The sequence below is a fragment of the Protopterus annectens genome, chromosome 8.part0, assembly GCF_019279795.1.
Source record: "Protopterus annectens isolate FY-2018-M chromosome 8.part0, PAN1.0, whole genome shotgun sequence".
Classification (NCBI taxonomy): domain Eukaryota; kingdom Metazoa; phylum Chordata; order Ceratodontiformes; family Protopteridae; genus Protopterus; species Protopterus annectens.
This window is the reverse complement of record NC_056741.1, coordinates 1782433029-1782457108: the sequence shown is the minus strand read 5'-3', so window position 1 is coordinate 1782457108 and position 24080 is coordinate 1782433029. Positions and strand designations below refer to the sequence as shown.

General features: G+C 44.6%; 1 protein-coding gene across 3 annotated transcripts in view; it reads right to left on the bottom strand.

The window, feature by feature from the left end:
* CIAPIN1 (cytokine induced apoptosis inhibitor 1) overlaps positions 1–24080 on the bottom strand; it is a 589375-nt gene that overhangs the window by 357732 nt on the left and 207563 nt on the right. For all 3 annotated transcript variants that reach the window (XM_044081283.1, XM_044081282.1, XM_044081284.1), the window contains exon 4: positions 14614–14693. In XM_044081283.1, the coding sequence (XP_043937218.1) occupies positions 14614–14693 (80 nt within the window). The remainder of the gene's footprint in view (positions 1–14613; positions 14694–24080) is intronic.

The following is a 24080-nucleotide window of genomic DNA, read 5'->3' as shown; positions in this document are numbered from 1 at the left end:
CCCTGTGCTGGGACTACAATTGGGTCCATAATCCTCTGGAGCAACGGGGGAGCCGGAGCCAAACCTCCAGGCGCCAAGACTCTGATTGGAAGGCTCGGATCCAAAAAAGTCAGAGCCGAAACCAACCCCTTGGATCCAGCACAGGATGGCTCAGAGCTCATTGGAGCCAACCCACTTATGGCAATGGTTGGCGCTGACGTACCAGGTATCATCGGTGCCGACTCCTCAAAGCAGAAGCTCCTCGGACCGGAGGACTCCGAAACCAGGGGTCGGATCAGAGAAAGAGTTATCAGGATGAAAGCGGACTGCATGCCTCCAGCCCCAGAGGGGGAGGGGGCAGGCAAGACCCCCATCTGTATCTGCATGCAGATGAACCTCCACATCATCCTGTCTACCTTGGCTTCGGACAGGCTGCAGGTGGACCTAGAAGAGGAGGCCACAGACACCAGTCTAGACAGTCAGTGGGGTGAAGAAGACACCAGTAAACGGCTCAGAGAAACATCTGAGGAGAAGCAAGGGGAATGGAGTCAGGGGAACTTGAGCCAAAGCCCGAGCACGATTTTGCCGGTGGTTTGGCCAAAAAGGGGCAGTCAGGGGACTGCTTCCTCGGCCTATCCCAATATTTACACTTCCCTCCATCCCCGGTCCTCTTGGCGGGAGGTTGAATCCCAGAGGCTGGGGCAGAGGGGGGACAAGAAGAGGTCGAAGAAGCTTAGGCCTCCATTGTGGGAGGTTTAAGGAGGCCCTTAAGAATAAGTTTATTCCTCCTATCGATCAACGGGCAGGGATTGAACCCCGCGCAGTTGAGCAGGAGGAATCGAGGTGAGGAACCCCTAACACCACAACACACAGACTCTGGTCATCCGCAGGGGAAAGCTTATGGCCACACACTGTGCATTTTCTGAATCCTAGTTTGCGTGTCACGGCCATGAGAACAGATAGAGAGAACCCACGCGTGCTTGTACACACACACACACACACACACACACACACACACGAGATAATAGAGGGGAACAGAAGCAGGAAAAGTTTTCTTTTTTTTTTTTTACTGAAGTACCAATGCCCGAGCGCAAAAAAGCGCGAAAAGTGAAAGGGGAGAGAGAGGACTAAAGATAGCTATAAAACCCAGAAAAACTTACAGGGGCAATATGGGGAGGGGAGGAGCTTGGAGCTTGGATCCGATGCTGGAGAAATGCGGCCGAGTCAGATTCGTCCTGGATCAGTGTCCCACAGGTTGAAGAGCAAATGAAGATAACTTCAGATTATCAAATTTAATTGATGGTTTTGGGTAGGTCTCGTTTTATAGACCCCAGATTTTTATATTTACTGAAAATGGGGTGTTTAATAAAATTCATTTTAATTAATTTTGAGAATGGCTACCTGTTTGTACATGAGGATTTCAATCATTTGAAATATCCAGTGGGAGACAAACACAGGGTATAATTAATGATACAGTGAAATCTAGTTTTGAACATGGCTATAACAGATTAAAAATATATCAACAATACTTTAGAATGTACTACTGAACCAGAATTAGTTAGATCAGATCATAATGCTATTGAATGGATATATACTCCAACTTCTTCTCATATCCAAATTCAGTCAGAAAAAAAAGTTGTCGTCGACAAGGCATTTTATACGTCCAATTATTGCAGGATAAACGAGTTAAATTATTAAAATGGAATGATGATTTTTGTCATGTTGATATTGACAAAACAAATACTCCTGCTCAAGTCAAATTATTGAATACATGTCTCAGCCTCTGAAAGTGCAACAGCTTCTAAAACGTGGTGGAATAATGAACTAGAAAAGGCTAATAAAAGAGATTATGCTGGAGAAAATTTAGAAATCAAACAAAGAATAGAATAAATCTAATAGTGCCAAAATAAAACCAAAACACAAAGGAAGGCACTAATAAGGACCACCAGAACTGCAATTAGAGCACAGTTATGTTTATTCCACCATAGAGGCTCAAAAACAAACGCTCTTCCAAAAATCGTTTTCATCATGAAAATGACTTCAGATAAAGAGCACATACAAATGAACTCCCTAAATACCAACTTCAATTAAAAACCCTCCAATCAAAAAGCATTCTTAAATAATTGAATTAACAAAAGTTAAAAACTATACACTATATAGTCATTTTCCCCGACGAAAAAATAATTTTTGAAAGAGCGTTTGTGTTTTGGAGCCGCTTTGATAGAATAAATGTAACTGTGTGCTAACTGCATATTTAGAAATCAACCTAGTAGAAGTAATGAAGACATACAGAGAGGTTAGTGTTCACTTTAGAAGAAAGTTAAGAATGGTATAATACAAATATGCATGAAAGACGGGATTGTCAAATGTTGGACAGAAAAAATCCATTTGTTGGATACCAGAAATAATTTAGTTAAGATAGGACACTGCAATTTAAGGAGAAAACAAAACCTAATTAGGAAATGAAAATAGTATTTTGTTATTTAAGCAGGCCCTGGACAATTTGGTGGATGACCAAACTTTCTATCCTAGTTTGTATGGAGGCAAATTCACTGAAGGGTTAATAGGCTCTGAATTTGAAGACTATGGAACTGTTTAAAAAGAAAATTATGGACAATTTCAGAAAGATGAATTCTCAGTAAAGCATATTATTCTTTTTGTAACCTAACTACATCCCCCTGTATTTTTAACCCAGAGCAGTTGCCCAACTCAAGCTTAGGGTGCAGATGGTGGAAAGTGAGAACACGAGATTACAAATCATAAGATTTGGCAAAAAAGCACAAACGAAAATTACAAAAAAGTTAAATATAAAAGGTACGAGCATTAAAATATCTAGGGATAATGGAGAACAATATAAACCTTGACTAGTACATATCTACAAAATCAGGAAAGTTTTGTAGTTCATCGAATTATTATTTCTAAATGGTACAGTATGTCTAGCCATTCAAAAGAGATCACACCACTTTATATATCAGTGATGCAACTTACTGAATATAGCACCGCATTTGGTAAACTTCAAACAAGTTACTTGAAGCAACTTGAAAAGGTATCTCGATACCACACTAGAAAACTGATATAGTTGAAAAACTCAAATTACATGGAAAGGCTTCAGGAATTATATTCCATTTCTTAGAGATGAAGAGACTTCTGCATGGTTCATAATGCAATACATGGGTTTCATTCTACCCAAAAGTCTATGCCTAGTGTGAGTCACTGAGGGAGCTAGCACCAGAATGGGAAAGCCAAAAACCAAATACTAGAAAGAAAAAAAAATTGCTTTGTTAACTGGGTAAGTGACGTGGTCCATGACCACATCCAAAAAGAAAAAATAGTTATAATAAAAGGTATAATATGCTGCAAATTGCACAATCAGAAATTAAGAAATACATAAGTAATACACAGTGCACCCCAATTGTGCTTCAATGTCAGGAAGAAAAAAATAGATATGAACTGGGTCTTGTTATGGAGAAGAACTTGACAGCAATGGGGTGTGTACATTGAAATATACCCCAGTCAAAGCACTGTTACAATTGGGTCTCACGCTAGGGACTTAAAGTAGACAGTGCCTGATGGCTAGGAACAGCAACAGAAGGTAAAACAGAAGAGTTTCTCCCTGCTGTCCATGCCTGTCAACTGTCCTGGAGTCTTTCACATATTTTTGCTCTGCAGTAATTTGCTTTAATTTTCTGGTAAATCACCAAGGACTACACTCAGTAAAAAAATGCCAGAATTAGAGTTTCATACAGTTCAGAAGACACATGCAGTTGTAAAATTGGTTGAAAATTAGAGCAATATTGTTGGATATCTACTACTTTCCCACAAAAAACTATTATTCTAGGAGATGTCAATACTGACTGGAATAGTATCAATACGGATAATCCTTCTTCTCATATTAATCTACATGGCTTTAACCAAACTATCTCCACCACCACTTGAATTAACAAACCAAATAATAAAAAAACTATACTAGATTGGATACTAATCAATAAACAAGAACATACTTATAAAGTAGGGACCTTGCCTGATGATGTAAGTGATCACATACTTACTTAAATCATTAGACAAAAGAATGACATTACCAATGCCCCCAACTATAGGACTTCTCGAACCAAGAAAAACTTTCAGCCTGTATTATTTCAAATGGAACTTGGTGCCAGTGACTGGAACCCTCTAAAAACTCTCCCTCTTGAAGAAGCTGCTACATATTTCAATAAATTCTTAAAAATCCCCGACAGGCACGCACCTAAACGATCTATTAGAACAAAATCCAAACCTGCCCCCGGCTCTCAAAAGATACCAGACAAAAAATATTACTTGGAAATAAATCCTGGGCTAAGTGGAGAGCAACCAGAAATACCCCAGATCAACAAACCTTTAGACAGTTGAGAAATGCTACAAAAAAGCTATTCTCTCTGACAAAAAAGCTACTATTGCAAGCTGCAGCAAATTCACCACAATAATCCACAAAAATTCGGGGCAAGCATGAATAACCTCCTTCATCCAGGCCACTCCAGCACTCCTTCCCCTCTAAGGACAGAAAACAATACCTCCCATCAAACTGCCAATGCCTTTAACACTTTCTTTAGAAACACCATACAAACTCTAGCCAATCAACTAGCTACAAACAACTCTGATCTACCTAACTCCTCACCTCATACTCGGCCAACATTCTAACTGCAACCTATCCCTACCTCTTGCATCCAAAAACTTGCCCACAAACTTAAGCCTTGTACCCCCTCTGCCGATAAGTTACCATCTGAATACCTACAGCAAGCAGCTAAAGTAGTCACCTATCCTATATCCATCCTGATAAACCATACCATAACTGAAGGAACCATTCCAGATCTCTGGAAAATCTCCCACATTATTCCCTTACACAAAGGAAGTAACTCTAATGATTATTCTAACTACAGGCCTATAGCTCTCCTTTCTCCATTAGCCAAGATTATGGAAAAATGTATTCACCATCAGCTAATGAACTACTTACTTCAACAACATTCTAGCAAACTGACAGCATGGCTTCAGGCCTTTTCATAGTACCACCTCAGCTCTCCTATCCTTCACCAACACCATTAATAATAACCATAATAACAGCACGCTCTCATCAGCACTCTTCCTCGACCTGTCTAAAGCCTTTGATATGGTTAACCATCTCTTACTCATAAACACTCTGTCATCCCTCTCTCTTGACGCCAAAGCAATTCTCTGGTTCAAGTCTTACCTTAGTAATAGACAGCAAGCAGTTCTTTGGGAGAATCAACTATCATCTCACCTTCCTATCTCCCTGGGAGTCCCTCAAGGCTCCATTCTTGGTCCTCTTCTTTTCTCATTATTCATCAATGACCTTCAAATAGCTATTCCTCAAACCACCTGTATACAATATGCTGACGATTCTACTATCATATGCTCTTCCAACTCTATATCTGAACTTCTTTAACCCAGACAGCTTTCAACACAGTAGAGGCATGGTTCTCGAAAAGGTGCCTTCTTTTGAACACCAAAAAGACCAAGCTACTACTGTTTACAACAAACAGTAAGTCCTCCCCCATAGATTTCTCCATTCAATCCAGTAATGGCACCCTTATATCCCCCGACTCTTCCACCAAACTATTAGGAATTACAATTGATAACCTCACCTTTGAGAATCACATAACACTATTAAAACTTTTAATAAAAAACTGAGCTCCCTATATAGGATAAAACCTTTAACTCCAACAGCCAGAATGACTATTGCCCACTCCCATCTAATTTCAACTCTTCTGTATGCAGCACCCATATACACTAATCTAAAAAAAATAATCTTACCAAAACTAGCCAACTCCTATAATAGTATTGCTAGATTTGCCACTGGAAGCCCATATGGAACTCACCACTGTCTTGACCTTCACCAACTAGACTGGCTGGAACTAAAAAAACCTTATGATACTTTCCCAACTTACCATTGTTCACAACATTTTTTACCAACCTAACAATACTCCAATACTATCAACCTTATAGCACCCTATAGGAATCTTGATTCCTTACGCTCCTCCAATAAACTTCTAGCCAATATCACCAAGACTAACAACTTAGCTGGTGACTCACTGTTCTCCAATACCGTTGGAAAACAATGGAACCTCTTGCCATCTGACCTTACCTCACTGCCATCTGACCTTACCTCACTTCCATCCCTTCCTCTCTTTAAACAAAGTCTTAAGAAGCACCTTAAAACTCACTGGCTATGCCCTTGCTGTTACCCAGACTGATCCTCTGGATTTCTCTGTCATTCTCTTGACTTCCTACTTTCCTCCACTCTTTCCTGTCTACTCATCTGAATTAGTAGCACCTATAATTACCTCTACTACTTAGGCACCAATTACATATCTTTTCTACTTGGCTATGAATGTATCCTGAAGGTAGTATTCCTGCCATTTTCTTTATACCTCTTCCTTTTTCTACAGTTACTGTCTAACCCTTTGGAAATAGTAACTGTCTGGAGTAAACTAGAATAACCAAGGATTTAAATGTATTCTAATAATGTCTTAGGGCTGCCCTAGATATTTATACTGTAAAATGATCTGTAGGTGTATGATGTATTTATTGTAGTGGGTCGCATAGTCTTCCCAGAATTTAAACTGTAATACCTTTCTTGTTTATTATAAACATTTTTTGTGTGGTGGTGGTTGTTTATATGTGAAGCTTTTCTCCCCAGGCCTCTACTGAAAAAGGAAATATATCCAGCTGGACAAGCCCGGTCAACAAATGTAAAATAAACAATATTTAAATTCTGTCCCTGGGTTTGATCTTTTGTTCCCCCAGAAATCTTAAGCAAGTGTTTTACTGCTTTTCAAAGCTTGTAAAACACTTTGCACTTATTTTTTCCTGTACCTCTAGTATTCGGAGCAGATAAAGATCCATGCACTACAAGGAATTATTGTTGGATATCTGATCGTAACTTTTAGTTATGTACTTACCATAACTGTAGATGTTTGGGATCCATCTCGCCTACATTCTGTACTGATGGGTTCGGAGCCGATCCTCGGCTCCGACTCGGCACGCTATACTATAGAACGAAGTCTCTTATTGGCTGAGCTATCCTACATCCCAGGATGCACCACCACTGCTTCCCCAGATCTTGTTTGTCCGCACACATGCACACACACATAGACTGTTGATATAACATTGCCAGGTGTTTCAAGATGAAACGGCTGAACTCGAACCGTCCGGTCTCTTCTGATCTCCAAGGCAGGGGGAAGGAGGGTGGGTAATTAGGAATGTAGGCGAGATGGATCCCAAACATCTAAAGTTATGGTAAGTACATAACTAAAAGATGTTATGTGATCCTATCTCGCCTACATTCTGTACTGATGGGACAGCATCCCTAGCACCTGATTCCTGGGTGGCTCACTGGAAAACACTCCTGAGAACTGTGGAACCGAAGGAAGCTCGCCCCAGAGATGCCACGTCCAATTTGTAATGAGAAATGAAGGTGTGAGGAGAAGACCACGTAGCAGCACAAATGTCACTAATGGCAAGCTTAGAATGAAAAGCTGCCGAAGTAGCCATAGCCCTGGTAGAATGAGCTTTCACAGTAGATGTAAGCTCTTTATTAGAAATGAAGTAAGTATGACTGATACAGTCTCTGATCCACTTGGCAATAGTGACTTTCGTGACGGCTTTGCCCAATTTATTGTCCGAAAAGGACACAAACAACTGATCTGTTTTCCGTGTTTGGTGAGTCCTATCCAAATAGAAGCGCAATTGCCTATGAACATCTAAGGTGTGAAAGATGTATTCCGCTCGGAGTACTTTGGGAAGAAAACTGGAAGTTACAATGACTGTTGCAGACAAAAACTAGAACAAACCTTGGGAACAAAGGATGGATTCGGTCTGAGGGATACTCTATCCTTGTGAAAAAACAGGTATGGTGGTTTGACACATAGGGCTTGAAGTTCCGAAACTCTTCTGGCTGATGTAATTGCAACTAAGAAAGCAGTCTTCCAAGAAAGAAATTTCAAGTCACAAGTTGCTGCCGGTTCGAAGGGGGAAGAGGTCAAAGCACCTAACACAACATTAAGGTCCCACGGTGGAACGGGATGAGATATCGGGGGCCGAAGCAGCCTAGCACCTTTCATGAAGGCTTTACACAACTTGTTGCTCATCAAAGGTGGTTCTATGTTCCCATGAAAATTGGAAATAGCTGCCAATTGAACCTTAATGGTAGAGACCGAAGAACCTTGATTGAACAGAGAAGCTAAAAACTTCAGAACTTCTGATACCGGGACAGTTAAAGATCTAATCCCCGGAGTTGGGCCCAAATAGCAAATCTCTTCCATTTGCTGTTATACATTTTCTTAGTAGAAGTCTTGTGGGCCGAGGACAAGATATGTATGACTTCCGGATCCAAAGCATGGTTCCTGACTAAGGTCGGAAGAGGAGGAGCCAAGCTGTTAACCTCAACGAGTGGAGGGACTGATGATGCTGTCCCGACTGATGGGTCAAGAGGTCCGGAACTTGGTCCAAGAACCATGGACCGTCCAGTGCATATTTCCGAAGAAAGGGAAACCAGACTTGATGAGGCCAGTATGGGGCAACTAAAATCATCTTGCTCTCCAAGCGAATCACCTTCTGGATCACCTTGGGAAGAAGGGGAACCGGTGGAAAGGCGTACAGCAGGCCGGTGGGCCAAGCTTGGACTAGGGCGTCCTTGGAAATCTCCCCCGGAACTGGGGTGAGAGAGAACTGTTGGCATTTCGTATTGAGGGGGGGTTGCGAATAGGTCGCAACAAGGAGTTCCCCATCTTCTGAAAATCTGAGTTGCCACTCTGTCGTTCAGAGACCACTCGTGAGGGGAGAGAACAGTTCTGCTCAGTCTGTTGGCTATCACATTGGATCTCCCTGGAATGTATGTTGCTACCAGAGAACGTTTGGTTGCAATCGCCCAATCCCATACCTTCATGGCCTCTCTGCAAAGGGGGTAGGATCTGGTCCCTCTCTGCTTGTTCAGGTACCAGACTACTGACATGTTGTCGGACTGAATGGCAATCATGCCCTGAAGGAGGTAACTGTGTAGTGCTTGCAGTGATAGAAGCACCGCCCTCATTTCCAGTATGTTGATGTGGAGGAGATTCTCGTCTGAGTGCCACTTGCCTTGGACTGACCTGCCCAGGTAATGTCCTCCCCACCCCGTCTGGGAGGCGTCCGTAGTCAATGTGGCCACTTGGAGGTGGTGAAATGAAGGGTAGCCCCTGATCCAGATTGGAGGAAAGAAGCCACCAACGAAGGTCCTGTTAGCACGTCTCTGTGATCAGAATGAGGTGACAGAGGGAGATCCTGATAAGACCACTGGACTGACAGGAGCCACTGGAGAATCCTCATATGTAACCTTGCCAAGGGGACTAGGAGAACGGTGGCTGACATGGAACCTAACAGTTGTAGGACCATCCTGGCTGGGGCTAGGCATTTGAGGAGCAAGGCTCGAACTTGAGACTGTAATGTTTCTATCCTCTCTGTAGGAAGATAGACTCAAGGGTCTATCTCTACTCCGATAAACCGTATGCGCTGAGATGGCAGCAACACAGACTTTGCCCAATTGAAGGTGATTCCTAGGGAGTTGCCTAGAGATACAGTGGCTGCTAGGTTTTGTAAGAGTAGATGCCTGGAGGTGGCAGTTAGGAGCCAGTCGTCTAGGTATGGAAACACCTGGAATCCTAGACTTCTCAGGCGAGCAGTCACCACTGCCAAACATTTGGTGAACACCCTGGGGGCTGTGGTGAGACCAAAGGGCAGTGCACGGAACTGGAAATGACCGTCTCCCAGGCTGAAGCGCAAGTGTCTCCTGGATGCCTGATCTATCAGGATGTGATAATAGGCGTCCTTGAGATTTATGGAGCACATCCAAACACCCTTCTCCAGCAGCGGGAGAATGGATTGTAAGGTGACCATCCGGAACTTGGACTTCTTGACAGATCGGTTTAGTTTGCCGAGATCCAAAATGGGCCTCAAGTCCCCGGTCTTTTTTGGCATCAAAAAGAATCTTGAGTAGTCCCTAATCTGGTCTGGCCTTCGGGGACCGGTTGGATGACTCCTTTTTGAAGCAGCTTTGAGATTTCGATGGCTGCGAGATCCCGTTGACTGGGTGGTGGGTCCGGGATTTTCCGGGATGGTGGGGGGGGTTGAGAAAAGGGGATGGTGTAACCTCCGGCGATGATTCGGAGCACCCATCGGTCCTGAGTGATACTCTCCCAGGCCTTTAGGTGCTTGGCGACCCCGACTGGCTCCGGAGCGGCACAGTCGGGCAATCCTTCAGGGATGCGGGAAGGTCGAAGAGCCACGAAAGGACTCGCGGTCTCCAGTGTTGCGGGGGCCTCCGCCGCCTCTGGGACGGCATCTCCCTGAAAAATTTCCCCCTCCTCTGCCTCTAGAAGGGGGATCGCCCTGCTGTGAGGAGTAAGCCTTTTGAGATTTACGGAACCACATTTTCCCCCCTCTTCTAGCCTTGGGATAAGGCCTGAAGGGAGTGGAAAACCGTGCCCCTACGGCAGACAAGGTCTTACCCTCTTGTTCACAGCGGGTCAAGGTGTCCTTTACCTTGGGTCCAAACAGAGAGGACCCATCGAAGGGAGCGTCGGCAAAGGAAGACTAGAAGGCTTCCGCAAAGTGACACAGGCGGAGCCAGGCTTATCTCCGTAGAGCAACACCTGTTCCCGCCGCTCTACTCACCCCCTCGGCTGCATATGAAATGAGCCTCATGGACGAGTTCGATAATGATAAGGTAGCCAGCTGAGAGCTAACAGTCTGGGCCAACTGCTCAGGTAGGTTACCAGAGAGGGTATCTGAAAGTTCCTTGACCAGATCTCTCTGAAGTCTGGTGAAGTGCGTCAGATAATTCAGAGACCTTAAAGTAAAGGCTGCTGAAGTAAGGGTGCGCTTCCCGTACCGATCCATGCTCCTGGACTCTATTAGGAGGATGGACGGACGTAGACGCCTCTGCCACATCTTGTTGGGTAGCAGATGCCACCACCAGGGCGTCTACAGCCTCACCTTTGGAGAGAAAATCCTTTTCGGGGAGGGGGGGGGCCTGAAAGAAATTTATTGGGGCGAGCTGGCACCGGTTCCACAGAATCCGGGTGCTCCCACGCCCTTCGAGAGATCAAATCCAGAAGCTCAAAGGGCGGAGACGCCCAGGAGGCGAAGGGCTGAGCCCCGAAGGCCTTGAGGAATACCGACTCCTCAGCAGAAGGGGGTTTGGACTGCCAGTCGCCTCGTCGCTTCAGGATTTCTAAGATGTCTGTAAAGGAGACATCATCCGAGGACGACTTGGGGGACCCCTCCGCATCATCGAGGTCGGTGTCCGAGGTGAGAGACTCGTCAGGGGAGTCTATGTGCTTCCTCTTGCACTGTCTCTTCCTTGGGGGTTCCTTCGAAGACGCTTCAGAAGGACCTCCAGGAAGGGGGGAACCCCCAATGGGGGTGACCTCAGGCCCCAGGGCTCCGCTGTCTTGAGACAGGGGGACAACAAAGGAACCAGTCTCCGTGCCAAGGGAAGGTGCCGGAGAGACGGTGAAGGTAGCCAAAGAAGATTTGGCCAAAGCACTCCTCATGGCCCTGAAGGCGGACCCCAGAGTCCTGGGAAGGTCCGACCCGAGGCCACAACAGTAGACGGCACTCCCGCAGCGCGCGAGAGGAGGCTCGAACTGAAAACATCGGTCCCGCGTCCCCGGGGCCGACCGAGGAGGTCTGTGTGCGAACTCCGACCCGGCGGGGTTGGAGTAAGGGTCGGAGCCGACCAGAAAACCTCCACCGGCTCCACTAGCACCGACTCCAACGGTGCCGAGGCTGTTGGAGGAGGAACCAAGACAACAGGGTGGGCAATCGGCTCCGGAGCCGACTGGGCTGGAGCCGAAACCAACTTTTGGAAGACTGGAGACTGAAACAGCCTTTGAAGTACCCTGTCTATGTCCGAATCCGACATTCTCGAAGACCGAGAAGAGATTGAACGAGTTAGAGTCGACTTCTCCACCGGTTCCGAAGGACTGGGGGACCGGCTCCGAATCGTCTCGATAAATATCGGTGCCGAGGGAGACACCACAACCATAGCAATTTCCCTTGGAGCCGAAGTGGACTTCGGCGCCAAAGGGGAAGAGTCTGAGCGGGCAACTCTCATTGGCTCCGAAGACAGTGGAGCCGATGAAGGTGACCCACCTCTCGAAGCTCTAGCTGTCGGCTCCGAAGCCAGAGGAGTCGAGGCTGGAGGCATCGAGGCAGACCGTCCCACCCTCGGCTCAGAATTCCATGGAGCTGATGGAGAAGCCTGCCGAGATTTCTTTGTGGCCGGTTCCGACGGGCTGGTCGGAGCCGATGATTTCTTTTTCTTCGATGGTGAAGAGGAAGATGATAAAGCCTCCTCAAAAGAAGATGTAATAAGCCCTTTTAGAATCAATTTGTTTTTCCTCTCTTGGAGGACTCAGGAGGAAAAGGCGTGACAAACGCTGCATGACTCCTGAAGATGTTTAGGGCCTAAACAATACACACATGAGTGATCGTCCGTTATGGACATCTTGTAGCTGCACTTAGAGCATTTTTTGAACCCAGAAGGTCTATGCTCTTTCGACATGTTTACACAAACACTGCTACTAACTTCAAAAAACTTTCAAAAACTTTGTTAAAGAAGAGTAAATAAGGACAAGACCCCTCTAACGTAAACGGGATTACTTGCCCAACTAAACTATAACACTACAATAAAACTCACACTAAATACTTCAACACGCGCGAGGGCAAGGCCCCTCTAACTGAAACGGGATCCTTTCCTTCAAATTAAGGACAAGTTTACCAGAAAAATCACACAAAACTCAGTCACACAACAACGATAGCTGTTAACAGCTTTTGGGTATATGAATCAAACATTTCTGACAAAATTCTTTGAAGAAAAAAGCACTTAGCTCAGCAAAGTCCAAGACCAAGTCTTTGCTGTAAAGCGGCAAACGAGATCTGGGGAAGCAGTGGTGGTGCATCCTGGGATGTAGGATAGCTCAGCCAATAAGAGACTTTGTTCTATAGTATAGCGTGCCGAGTCGGAGCCGAGGATCGGCTCCGAACCCATCAGTACAGAATGTAGGCGAGATAGGATCACATAACATCCCCTTGCTACGTTTTCTCAACATCAATGCAAACATTCGACTCCTAAGCTTTGCTCTCAGGGGGAATTTCTTGATATTTGTATCTTGACCACAAAATCAGCTGGTTATGATCAAAAACTAAATCACTGTCTTCTACTTTATGCTCATGTGTAATCCACAGTCACAAACACTATACAGTCAAAGCACTAAGACATTAGAAAAAAATGAAAAGTTTAGGACACAGAGGCATACTTCAACATAGATAGAATCATTTTATTGTTTGAGTTTCTTCATGGAAAAAAAAAAAAAAAAAAAACAGGAAGAAACCCTTGGCAGTGGGGCAATGAGAATATGACCAATCTGGATGAGGCACAGAATGGAGAAAGTGATTGCAGATATATGCAAGTGAAGCACTTACAGCAAGGCTGCAAATGTGAATTTTGGGAAGAACTGTATGAAAATCAATGTTCTAAGAACAATATAATTAAAACAATGACAAATACACTATCATCCCCCAAGTGTGTGCAATAACCTTTCTCTTAAAAGCTAAACAAGTTAGCATTAATATCCTTCAAAAATAATCTTGATTTTACACATAATATCATGAAGTTAAGGCAATTTTGCTTCAGGGCCAGGAGGTCATAAGCTTTACAATCAAATGACTGCACCTCAAATATTCTTCCAGTCCTATAACAAAGTCCAACTTGAGATAGCCACTCTAAATTCAGACTTCTCACCTTACTGCTGCATATTTCAAAAATAAAAATTCAGAGATCAGCCTAGTGATTTCCATTAACCAACTATTTTCCAATCTATTCTTACTATACCAAACAACCTCAGTATCATAAATGCTGCATTTTCTGCTTCAGAACCCAAATTATGAAACTCTGGACATACTATTACAGACCCACAAAGTTATTGGCTTAAAAAAAAAAACAAAAAAAAAACTAAGAACCCATTTACACAATACACTTGTTGGGACTCGCTACGACATTTGAACTAAACAGCCAAGGGAAAAAAAAACTTGTCTATAGACTCAGCACTAACAATTCACTAACAATATAATATACCCCCACATTCACAGAACTTCATGGACAACATACCATAAAACACAATTACCCTTCAAACTTTCAGATAATAATGTCTAACCACTGCCTCCACCTATGTTCTGGATTATAAACATAAAATGGTATACATAACATTGAGAAAACTATGGAACTCTACCCATTTTTCTTTGTACAACTTATCTTTTACTATACTACTGAACAAATGAAATGCCCATCAAAAACTTCACTATTCCAAGTATCAGCAACTTTATACTTCTTATAACAGTCACTGTTGAAACTAGACGTTTATGGCCCACCTCGACCAATAAATAAAATAAAGCAGATAAAAGCACCTTATTACAGTGCACACAGCTCAGAACAATGGAAACATACAGCTGACCAAGTATCTAATAAAGCTATATATAAATCAAATATGCAAACAATGACATTCCCACAAATTTCTACTTTACAGTAATAGGGAAAGAACGTACTTCAGTTATGCTGGCGAGTCCTGAAAGCTTGAGAGAAGAAATGAGCTTGCTTGCAGTCCTTATGGCACTATCATTACCTGCTAACAGATGAGAAAGAGAAACAGCAGCTTTAATGATGACAACGCCTAGTGCTCCACATTATTAGACAACAATGCCTACTAAAATTCACAGACATTTTAAACAGAAATGTAAAACAGAATAAGGGAAATAAAGCCTGATGTGCTACTACCCAACTGTAGACCAAACTCATGCTTTTTCTGCAATAACCATATCAGTTTTCATACCACATCATGCTTTTCTAAATTTTGGAGTATGGAAGAGTTTATACTTGGCAACAATCATGAATGTTGTGCTCGTAATAATGTAAAAAGGCATCTTAAAAGGAAATGTGAAACATACAGTCAACATACTTTAATTAAAAATGTTGACAAGCCCACCCCATAAAAGGCATAATAAGGTCTCTCATGTTTATAAGAATGAATCGTATTATGGACCCGCAGAAATACAATAAAAACAGAATGATTTCAAAACACTCAAAGAAAAAGAACACACTTTTTTCTTCCTGGGAAGGTCTAGTGACTTTCACTCAAGACCTCAGCATGCACAAAGTACAGTTGTGTACACTTAGCATAAATGTAGATGTTGGAGTGTATTCACTGTTGCAGTCCTAGCATATGGGGTTATCTGGCTCCCGGTAGCCCTCAGTCAGCCCGAATACCAGAGTCATTCGTATAGGCCGTCGGTTGTAAAATTGATGTCACAATGTCAGGTATAATGGGAGGCAGCTGAAACCATTTCCACAGTTTTTCTTGCCTTAATTGTCAGGAGCCCCCAAAAGAAGGCTAACCCAGGAAGGAAACACCCTGGGAACAAGCCATTCAAAAATAAAATATCTAGTCTGTGCCTTAGGAAAAAAGGGGGAATGGAGGGTGGGAAACCAGGACTGCAACGGTGAATACACTTGAACATATACATTTATGGTAAGTGTACACAAAGTACAGTTTTGTACCTACCATAAATGTAGATGTCCGACAGGTATGCATCTGCAGTCATCACATATGGGTTGTCCTGCCTCGGGCAGCCCTTCGGTCGGCCGGATTCCAAAGTCTGGGTCCGGCGTCGGCTGATGTCGCATTTTCCCCGACGTCAGAGTGCCTGGGGTATAAAAGCTCCGCCGACGCCATCTTCCTCAGTTTTTCTTGCCCCAGATGCCAGGTGCCCTCTAAAGAAGGCTAAATTTGGAGAGATGCAGTTAAAAATCCAAACATGCACAATAATATAAAAAACAAATACACCATAATAGATCCCCCCAGCTAGCTATTAGAGGGGTAAGTACCCAAGTAATACCACAGAGGGGAAGGAGGGAGGGTAAACCTGACTGCAGATGCATACCTATCGGACATCTACATTTATGGTAGGTACAAAACTGTACTATGTCCTTCAAGGATGCATCTGCAGTCATCACATATGGGTAGAATACCATAGCCAATCTGGGGGTGGAGTAACTATGAAAAGGATGGTGTAGCTAAAATGCCCTGCAGGACTGCCGTAGCAAAGCCTGCTCTGGATCTGTAATATAAAGGTAAATTGTAACGCTTGGCAAATGTATGCACGGAGCTCCATGTAGCAGCTTCTAAAATGTCCTTGGTAGCCACCCCTCTCAAGAAGGCTGTGGAGGTGGCTGTGGCTCTCGTGGAATGAGGTCTAATGTTAGTTGGCACAGTTTTTCCATGAAAGGAGTAACAGAAACAAATGCAATTCCCTATCCATTTTGAAATTGTCTGTTTGGAAATTGCTTTTCCTTGTGTACCAGCAGCAAATGCTACCAACAGCTGGTCAGTTTTTCTATAACCTTTAGTTCTGTCCAAATAGTAGCGCAACTGTCTGTGTATGTCCAGAGTGTGCAGAAGTTTCTCCCCTTTGTTTTGTGGATTTGGGAAGAAGGTAGGTAAATGAATAGCTTGATTTAATGAAACCCTGGATACCACCTTTGGCATAAATGTAGGATTGGTTCTTAATGAAACTCTGTCCTGATGAAAAATAAGAAAAGGCTGTACTGCCATAAGGGCCTGTAACTCAGATACTCTTCTTGCTGAGGTTATGGCCAGGAGGAAAGCAGTCTTCCAAGACCGGAACTGTAGTTCTGCAGATGCTGCTGGTTCAAAGGGAGGCAGCGTTAGTTTTTCCAACACGAAATTAAGGTCCCAAGTAGGTAGAGGTGGTTTCCTTGGAGGACTGATGTTTATGATTCCTCTTAGAAACGGTCTTAGTAGAGGATGAGAGAAGACAGGCGGATCTGTATTGTACTCTGCTGAAATTGCTGAAGCATGTATTTTAATGGAAGAGTAAGACAGACCACTGTGGAACATTTCTGCCAAGTATTCCAGGATATTTGCCATGCTCATCACTGTCGCATTTAGGCCCTTTGTGGTGTTCCAAATGTGAAATCTTTTCCATTTTGCTGAATATGCCTTTCTTGTGGAAGGCCGGTCAGATTCCATAATAATATCTTTCACTCTCTGGGATAGCTTGTCCTGAGGAGGAGTCAAGGTATTTTCCAGGCTGTTAGTTGCAAGGTTTTCAGGTCGGGATGCAGAGTCTTGTAATTGTGTTGGGACAGTAACAGTAGCCATAGAGGAAGAGGCCATGGTTTCGTACGTGACATGCTCTTTAATAGTGGATACCAGTGCTGTCTTGGCCAGTCCGGAGCTATCAGAATCACCTTTGGCTGCTCTGTCCTGATCTTTAGTAAAACCTTGGTCATTAATGGGAGAGGTGGAAATGCATACACTGTTAGAGTTCTCCAGCTGAAAGAAAGGGCGTCCACTTTCCATGCTTGTGGGTGGTATGTCCTTGAGCAGAATTTCTTCAGTTGATGATTGTGGGGGGAGGCAAAAAGATCTAAGTCCGGTCTCCCCCATGATTGTGTTATCTGTAGGAAGATGTCTGGGTGCAGCATCCACTCATGTGCATCCATTATGTTTCTGCTTAAGCTGTCCGCCAGTATATTGTCTTTTCCTGGCACAAACTGGGATTGTAGCTGTATATTGAGTTTCAGGGAAAGTTCCCATAGATTCATTGCCAGCCTGCAAAGAGGATAGGAATGGGTGCCTCCTTGCTTGTTTATGTACCACATAACTGTGGTGTTGTCTGTCCTTATTAACAGATGGCCATGATGCAGAAAGGGTTTGAAGGCTTCGACTGCATGTATCACTGCCAGCATTTCCTTTTGGTTTATGTGCATGAGTAGCTCTTTTTGTGTCCATAGACCTTGAATGCATCTTCCCTCCATGTGCGCTCCCCATCCGTGGTCTGAAGCGTCTGTTGTAATGGTTTGGCTGGCTATTGGTTTGCTGAAAGGCAGGCCCCTGCTTGACTGGCTTGCTTGAGCCACCACAGAAATTCCTTTTGAAGGCATGGAATGAGGGGTATCAAAGTTTCAAGGCTGTGACTGTGCTGAGTCCATAAACTCCTTAGGTACCATCGTAGTTTCCTCATATGTAGTCTTGCTTGCGGAATCAGAAGTATGCAAGAAGCCATGTAACCCAGGGCTTGCAGTCAGCTGGGTTTGTCTTGTCAGATTTTTGAAGTAATCTGGTAGTTGACTTTGTTTTTCTTCTGTAAGGAAGGCCATTTGGGTGGTTGTATCTAGATCTGCACCCAGAAAGGTTATTCTTTGGGATGGAACAAGTCTTGATTTGTGAAAGTTGACTGTATATCCCAAGGCCTGAAGTAGGTGAATGGCATAATTCAAGTGTTTTACCAAAGTTTGTTTGCTGTCCGCTTGTATTAGGCAGTCGTCCAGATATGGGTATATTTGCATCCCCTGAAGTCTACAGTGTGCAATTACTGATGCCAGGCATTTCGTGAATACTCTGGGCGCAGTAGATAAGCCAAAGGGCAATGCTGAGAATTGATAATGCTCTGACCCTGCAAGAAATCTGAGGTGTCTTCTGCAACTTTGTCTGATAGGGACATGCAGGTATGCCTCCTTGAGGTCTAGAGTTACCAGCCAAGACCCCTAGCCCAGCATGGGAAGGAGCTGCTGCAGAGTCAGGATTTTGAACTTTGGTACAATGAGATAAGCGTTCAGTGCGGACAAGTCGAGAATAGGCCTCCATTGTTTTTCTTTTCTTGGAACAAGGAATAATCTGGAATAAAATCCTTGGCCTTGTTCTGAGAGAGGAACTTTTTCTATAGCTTTCATTTGCATTAAGCTGGAAATTTGTTTCAAAGCCTCTGCCCTTTGATTCTGTGGCAGGTCTGGCATGCCCTTTCTTTTTGGTAATGTGTGGAAATTAAACCTGTATCCTTTGCCTATTATTTGTAGTGTCCACTTGTCCCTTGTAATACTGTGCCAATTTTCTGAAAATAAAGAAAGCTTTCCGTCCAAGGGTGCTTCCAATTGAGCCCTGGTTGGCAGTGTCAAAGTAAAGTCATTGAGCCTGTCCTTGTGCAGCAGTTGAAGGTCCTGCATTACCTCTCTGGTTGGGAGGCTGCCATTGACATCCTCTGTAGGAGCCTCTAGCTTGCCCTCTACCTCTGGCACGCCTGTTCTTGCCTCTCTGAAATCTCTCTGTGTCTGGAAAGGACCAATTCTTGGAAGGCCAATTCCTGCTGAATCTAGGCGGTTATACTTGGAGAAAATCTTTGACTGTTTGCACTGATTTTGCTTTTTCTTCAAATTTCTTTAGGACCTCCTGAGCCGTGGAACCAAATAACTTTTGCTTTTCAAGTGGGGCATCCAGCAGCTTTGCTTTAACATGGTCTGGTAGAGATTGTTCCTTCAGCCAAGCATGCCTACGTATGACTGCGCCAGTCATAGCTGACCTACATGAAGCTTCCAATGCATCATAACCACATTGCAAGAAATGGTTGCTAACCTGCTGAGAGTTATGTACCAGATCCTGAAGTGACTTGCGGTCTAGGGGGTCAGGTGAAGACAACTTTTTATGCAATTCATCTAACAAATACTCTTGGTACTGTATCATATGAAATTGACAGTTTAATGTCCTCATAGAAAGAGTAGCAGAAGTATACACTTTTTTGCCCCATCTCTCTAAAGCTCTGGACTCCCTTTCAGAGGGGAGAGGATTTTTAGCAGTGGCAGCTGCAACCCCTTTTTGGCCCTGGGAAATAGTTTCTGGATCTGCAGAGTGGGCCTTGTAAAGGTAAAGATGCGAGTCCGGGACCCTGTAGTACCTATCGGGTTTGGCAGGAGCCGGAGAAAGAGAATCCGGGGTTGTGCTAGAGTCAGAATAGACATCATCAATGACATTCAAAACAGGAGGAATAGCTAGAAGGCCTATGCTGAGGTAAATGCAAAAAGGTCCTTAATCTTTTCCTGGAATCAGAGAATTCCTGGCCCTGCCATTGGAAATGCTCTCTCATGGTGTGCAGTGTCTCCCCAAAGGAAAACTCTTCAGGAGGGGAGGCCGAGGGAATAGATTCCTCTGCATCAGAATCCTCGTAGGCCGAATAAGCCTCCTCCTGGTGGTCCGAGAGAGTAGAGCCATCAGAGGCCTCATCTGAGGAGTGTGGATCAGAGGGATCAACCCTGGGCCTTTTGTCTGGAGGAGGTTGAGAACCCCTGTCCGGATCAGGTTGAGAGTCCCTAATTAAGGAGATAAGATCCTCTGCTAAGTTTAGAATTTGTGATCCAGTAGAGGGTCCCTGAGGGATAACCTTGGGAGGCAAAGCTTTAGAAAGTTTAGCAGCTTTAGCCCTGGAGAAAGCCTTGATGGACATGGATGCAGGAGGCCTGGCTGCACCACGTGCTGGTGTAGATTTGTCTAAGGGAATGGTGTCGGAAGGTTCCAAGACACCAGTTTCTGTTGGTAATTCAATAACTGACTCGGCCGGGGCCTCCGGGACCGAGGTAGTCGGTTGAGCGGTTTCTGAAACTGGAAGTACCAAGGACTCTGTTTCAGCAGAGACGGAGACACTTGCGGTAGGCCTTGCCGTGGTTTCAGCCGAAACCGCGGTCCGCGTGTGTCGATCCTTGTCCTTCCGTTTTTTTTAAACTAAATGTGAAGTCGGAGTCTCCGACGGCATCTTATACGAGAAACTAGCCCCAAAGAATTCCTCTGCAAACTCTGCCCGACGTCTAAGAGTGCGTCGGTTTAAGGAAGCACAGGCTGAACAGGCCGAGACGTCGTGGTCTGGGCCTAGGCAGGGGAGGCAGTAAGAGTGGAAATCCTTATGAGGCATTTGTTTCCCACAAGTCAAACAATTATTAACTTTATCTGACATCGGCTGAGGCAAGAAAGAGTCCCCAACGGGGTACTTAGCTTTTTGAAGTCTTCGGTAGCTGAATTACAGGAGCGGGCCGACCGGCACTTGCGAACTGCTTCTGCTTCGGGCACCACGCGGCAAGAAAGACTGGGGAAGATGGCGTCAGCGGATGCTTTTATACCCCAGGCGCTCTGACGTCGGGGAAAATGCAACATCAGCCGACGCCGGACCCAGACTTTGGAATCCGGCTGACCGAAGGGCTGCCCGAGGCAGGACAACCCATATGTGATGACTGCAGATGCATCCTTGAAGGACATCTGTACTACGTTCTTCGTGTTTCACTGTTGCAGTCCTAACATATGGGTTGATTCCCAAAGCCCAGGAAGAACACAAAGGGGGAAGGAAGAATCAGAGATTAAGGGTTGGTAAGGAGGCCTTGCAAAACTGCAGAGGCAAAACCAGCCCTGGACTTGGAAAACAAAGGTAGATTGTAATGCTTTGTGAAGGTATGGACAGAAGACCAAGTAGCTGCTTCTAGAATGTCCTTAGTAGGCAGACCTCTCAGAAAAGCTGCACAGGTATATGCTGCTCTAGTAGAATGGGTCCTAATACCCTGAGAGGGAACCTTCACATGCTGCAAGTAACAAGAGTGTATACAATGAGCAATCCATTGGGAGATGGTTTGTTTCGAAATAGCTTTACCTGGAGACCCAGGAACAAAACTAACCAACAACTGCTCAGACTTTCGAAAGGGTTTAGTCCTGTTTAAGTAAAATCTCAGCTGTTTATGCACATCAAGAGAGTGCAGAATCATTTCCCCTTTATTCTGGGGATTATTAAAATGTAGGCAGGTGAATAGACTGGTTAATGGTCAGACTGGAAACCACCCTAGGCATAAAGGAGGGATTAGTTCTCAGAGAAACCTGATCTGTATGAAAGATAATGAAAGGTTCTACTGCCATTAAAGCTTGCAGCTCCGAAACCCTTCTGGCAGAAGTAATAGCCAAAAGAAAAGCAGTCTTCCAGGAGAGAAACTAAATCTGCAGAGGCTGCTGCGTCAAAAGGAGGTAGAGTAAGCTTCCAGGACAAAATTAAGATCCCAAGCAGGAGTAGGAGCTCTCCTGGGAGGTCTAAGATTGCTAGCTCCCATCAGGAACAGCTTCATTAAGGAGTGAGAAAAAATGGGCTGCTCAAATGAACAAAGAGCAGAAATTACTGAAGCATGAATTTTGATGGAAAAGGAAAGTCCACCATTAAGCAATCCTGCTAGGTAATCAAGAACGAGAGAAAGAGAAGGAGAAGTCTTCTTCTTTAGCCTGCATCCAAGAACAAAATCTCTTCCATTTATCTGCAAAGAATTTCCTGGTACTAGGTCTCCTGGCCTCATGAAGAACCTCAACCACCTGCTGAGAAATATTTAAAGTACTAGCAAGGCAGTTAAATGCAGAGTTTGAAGAGGAGGATGAAGGAACTTTCCCCTTCCTGAACCAACAGATCTGGTACCAGGGAAGATGCCAAGACTGAGCTTAGGAAAGGTTGCGAAGAAGGGGAAACCACTGCTGCCTGGCCCAATTCGGTGCTATAAGGATAGCCTTTGGTTTTTCATCCCTTATCTTTAGCAGCACCCTGGGAAGAAGAGGCAGAGGAGGGAAGGCATACAATGAGAGTTGTGGCCAAGGGAAGGACAATGCTTCCACTCTCCAAGCTTTGTTGTGAAACTCCCTGGTGCAGAAGGTTGGAAGGAGAGGATTGCTGTGAGAGAAAAGATCCACTTGTGGAGTGCCCCAATGCTGAGTGATGCGATGGAAAATGATCTTGTTCAGTTGCCACTCGTGAGGATCCAAAACATGCCTGCTCAACTGATCCGCCAAAAAGAGTTTAGCCTCCTTGGACGATACTGGGCTATTAGATGTATGCCCATGGAAGCTGCCAAGGACCATAGTCTCATGCTTTGTCTGCACAAGGGGTAAGAATGAGTCCCCCCCGCTTGCTGATGTACCACATGACTGTGGTATTGTCTGTCCTGATCAGAGAGTCCCAGGGTAGAGTAGGTCCTTGAAAGCAAACAAGGCCTGCTGCACGGTCATCAATTTTTTAAAGTTTATGTGCAGGTGAATCTGCTGAGTGCTCCAAGTTCCTTGTATGCCCCTGCCTTTCAGATGTGCATCCCCCCATAGTTAATTTGAGGCGTCTGTGGTGACAGTCTGGCTGGCAGGGGGAGGGCAGAAAGGCAGACCCTTATTCTGAGAACAGGCCATCGCCCACCAGAGAAACTCTCTTTGTAGACAGGGAATTGGGGAAAGAATCAAGTCTAAGTCCTATGTGCGTTGACACCACAGGTTCTTGAGGTACCACTGAAGTTCTCTCATATGCAGCCTTGCATATGGGATCATTACAATACATGAAGCCATGAACCCCAGTGCTTGCAGGAACGGCCTTGCAGAGAGCTGGGTCATGAATGCCATTGTTTAGCTCTTTGAGGGGCAGAAGCCTGCCATCTGGAAGATCTGAAACCCGTAGGCCTAGATCGACTCTGTTTGACAGGGTCAGGGAAAGACCATTTCTTGGAAAGATAATGCCTACTAAACCGAAGAGGCTGAACCTGAAGGAAATCTTTCACAGCTTGCATAGATTTCGCCTTATCCTCCAACGTCTTCAGTATCTCCTCAGTCTTGTTACCAAAAAGATTGTCTTTGTGCAAAGGAACATCAAGCAATTTAACAGGTTCAGAAAGAGGCTACTCCCTAAGCCAAGCATGCCTTCTAATTACAAAACCAGTGGCTGCTGCTCTGCAGGAAGCCTCCAAGGTGTCAAAACCACAATGTAGTGAATGCTTATTAACTAGAGAGGCAGAATTTAGTAAACCTTGTTCTCTGACATGGAAGGAACATCCCCAAGCTTTGCCTTAATAACCTCCAAAGTATGCTGCTGATACTTAAGCATGTGAAAAGGACAATTCACAGATCTAATGAGTTGCAGAGGTATAGACCTTTTTGCCCCACATGTCCAATGCCCTAGATTCCTTATCAGAAGGTACAGGTGCTAAAAGAAGGTAAACGGCGACCGGCACTAGTGCGAATTGCATCTGCTTCGGGCTCTGCGGCAAGAAAGACTGAGGAAATGGCGTCAGCTGCCTCCCTTTATACCGGACGTTCTGACATCAGTTTTACAACCGATGGCAGCCGACGTCATATACCAAGGACTCTGGTATTTGGGCTGACTGAAGGCTACCG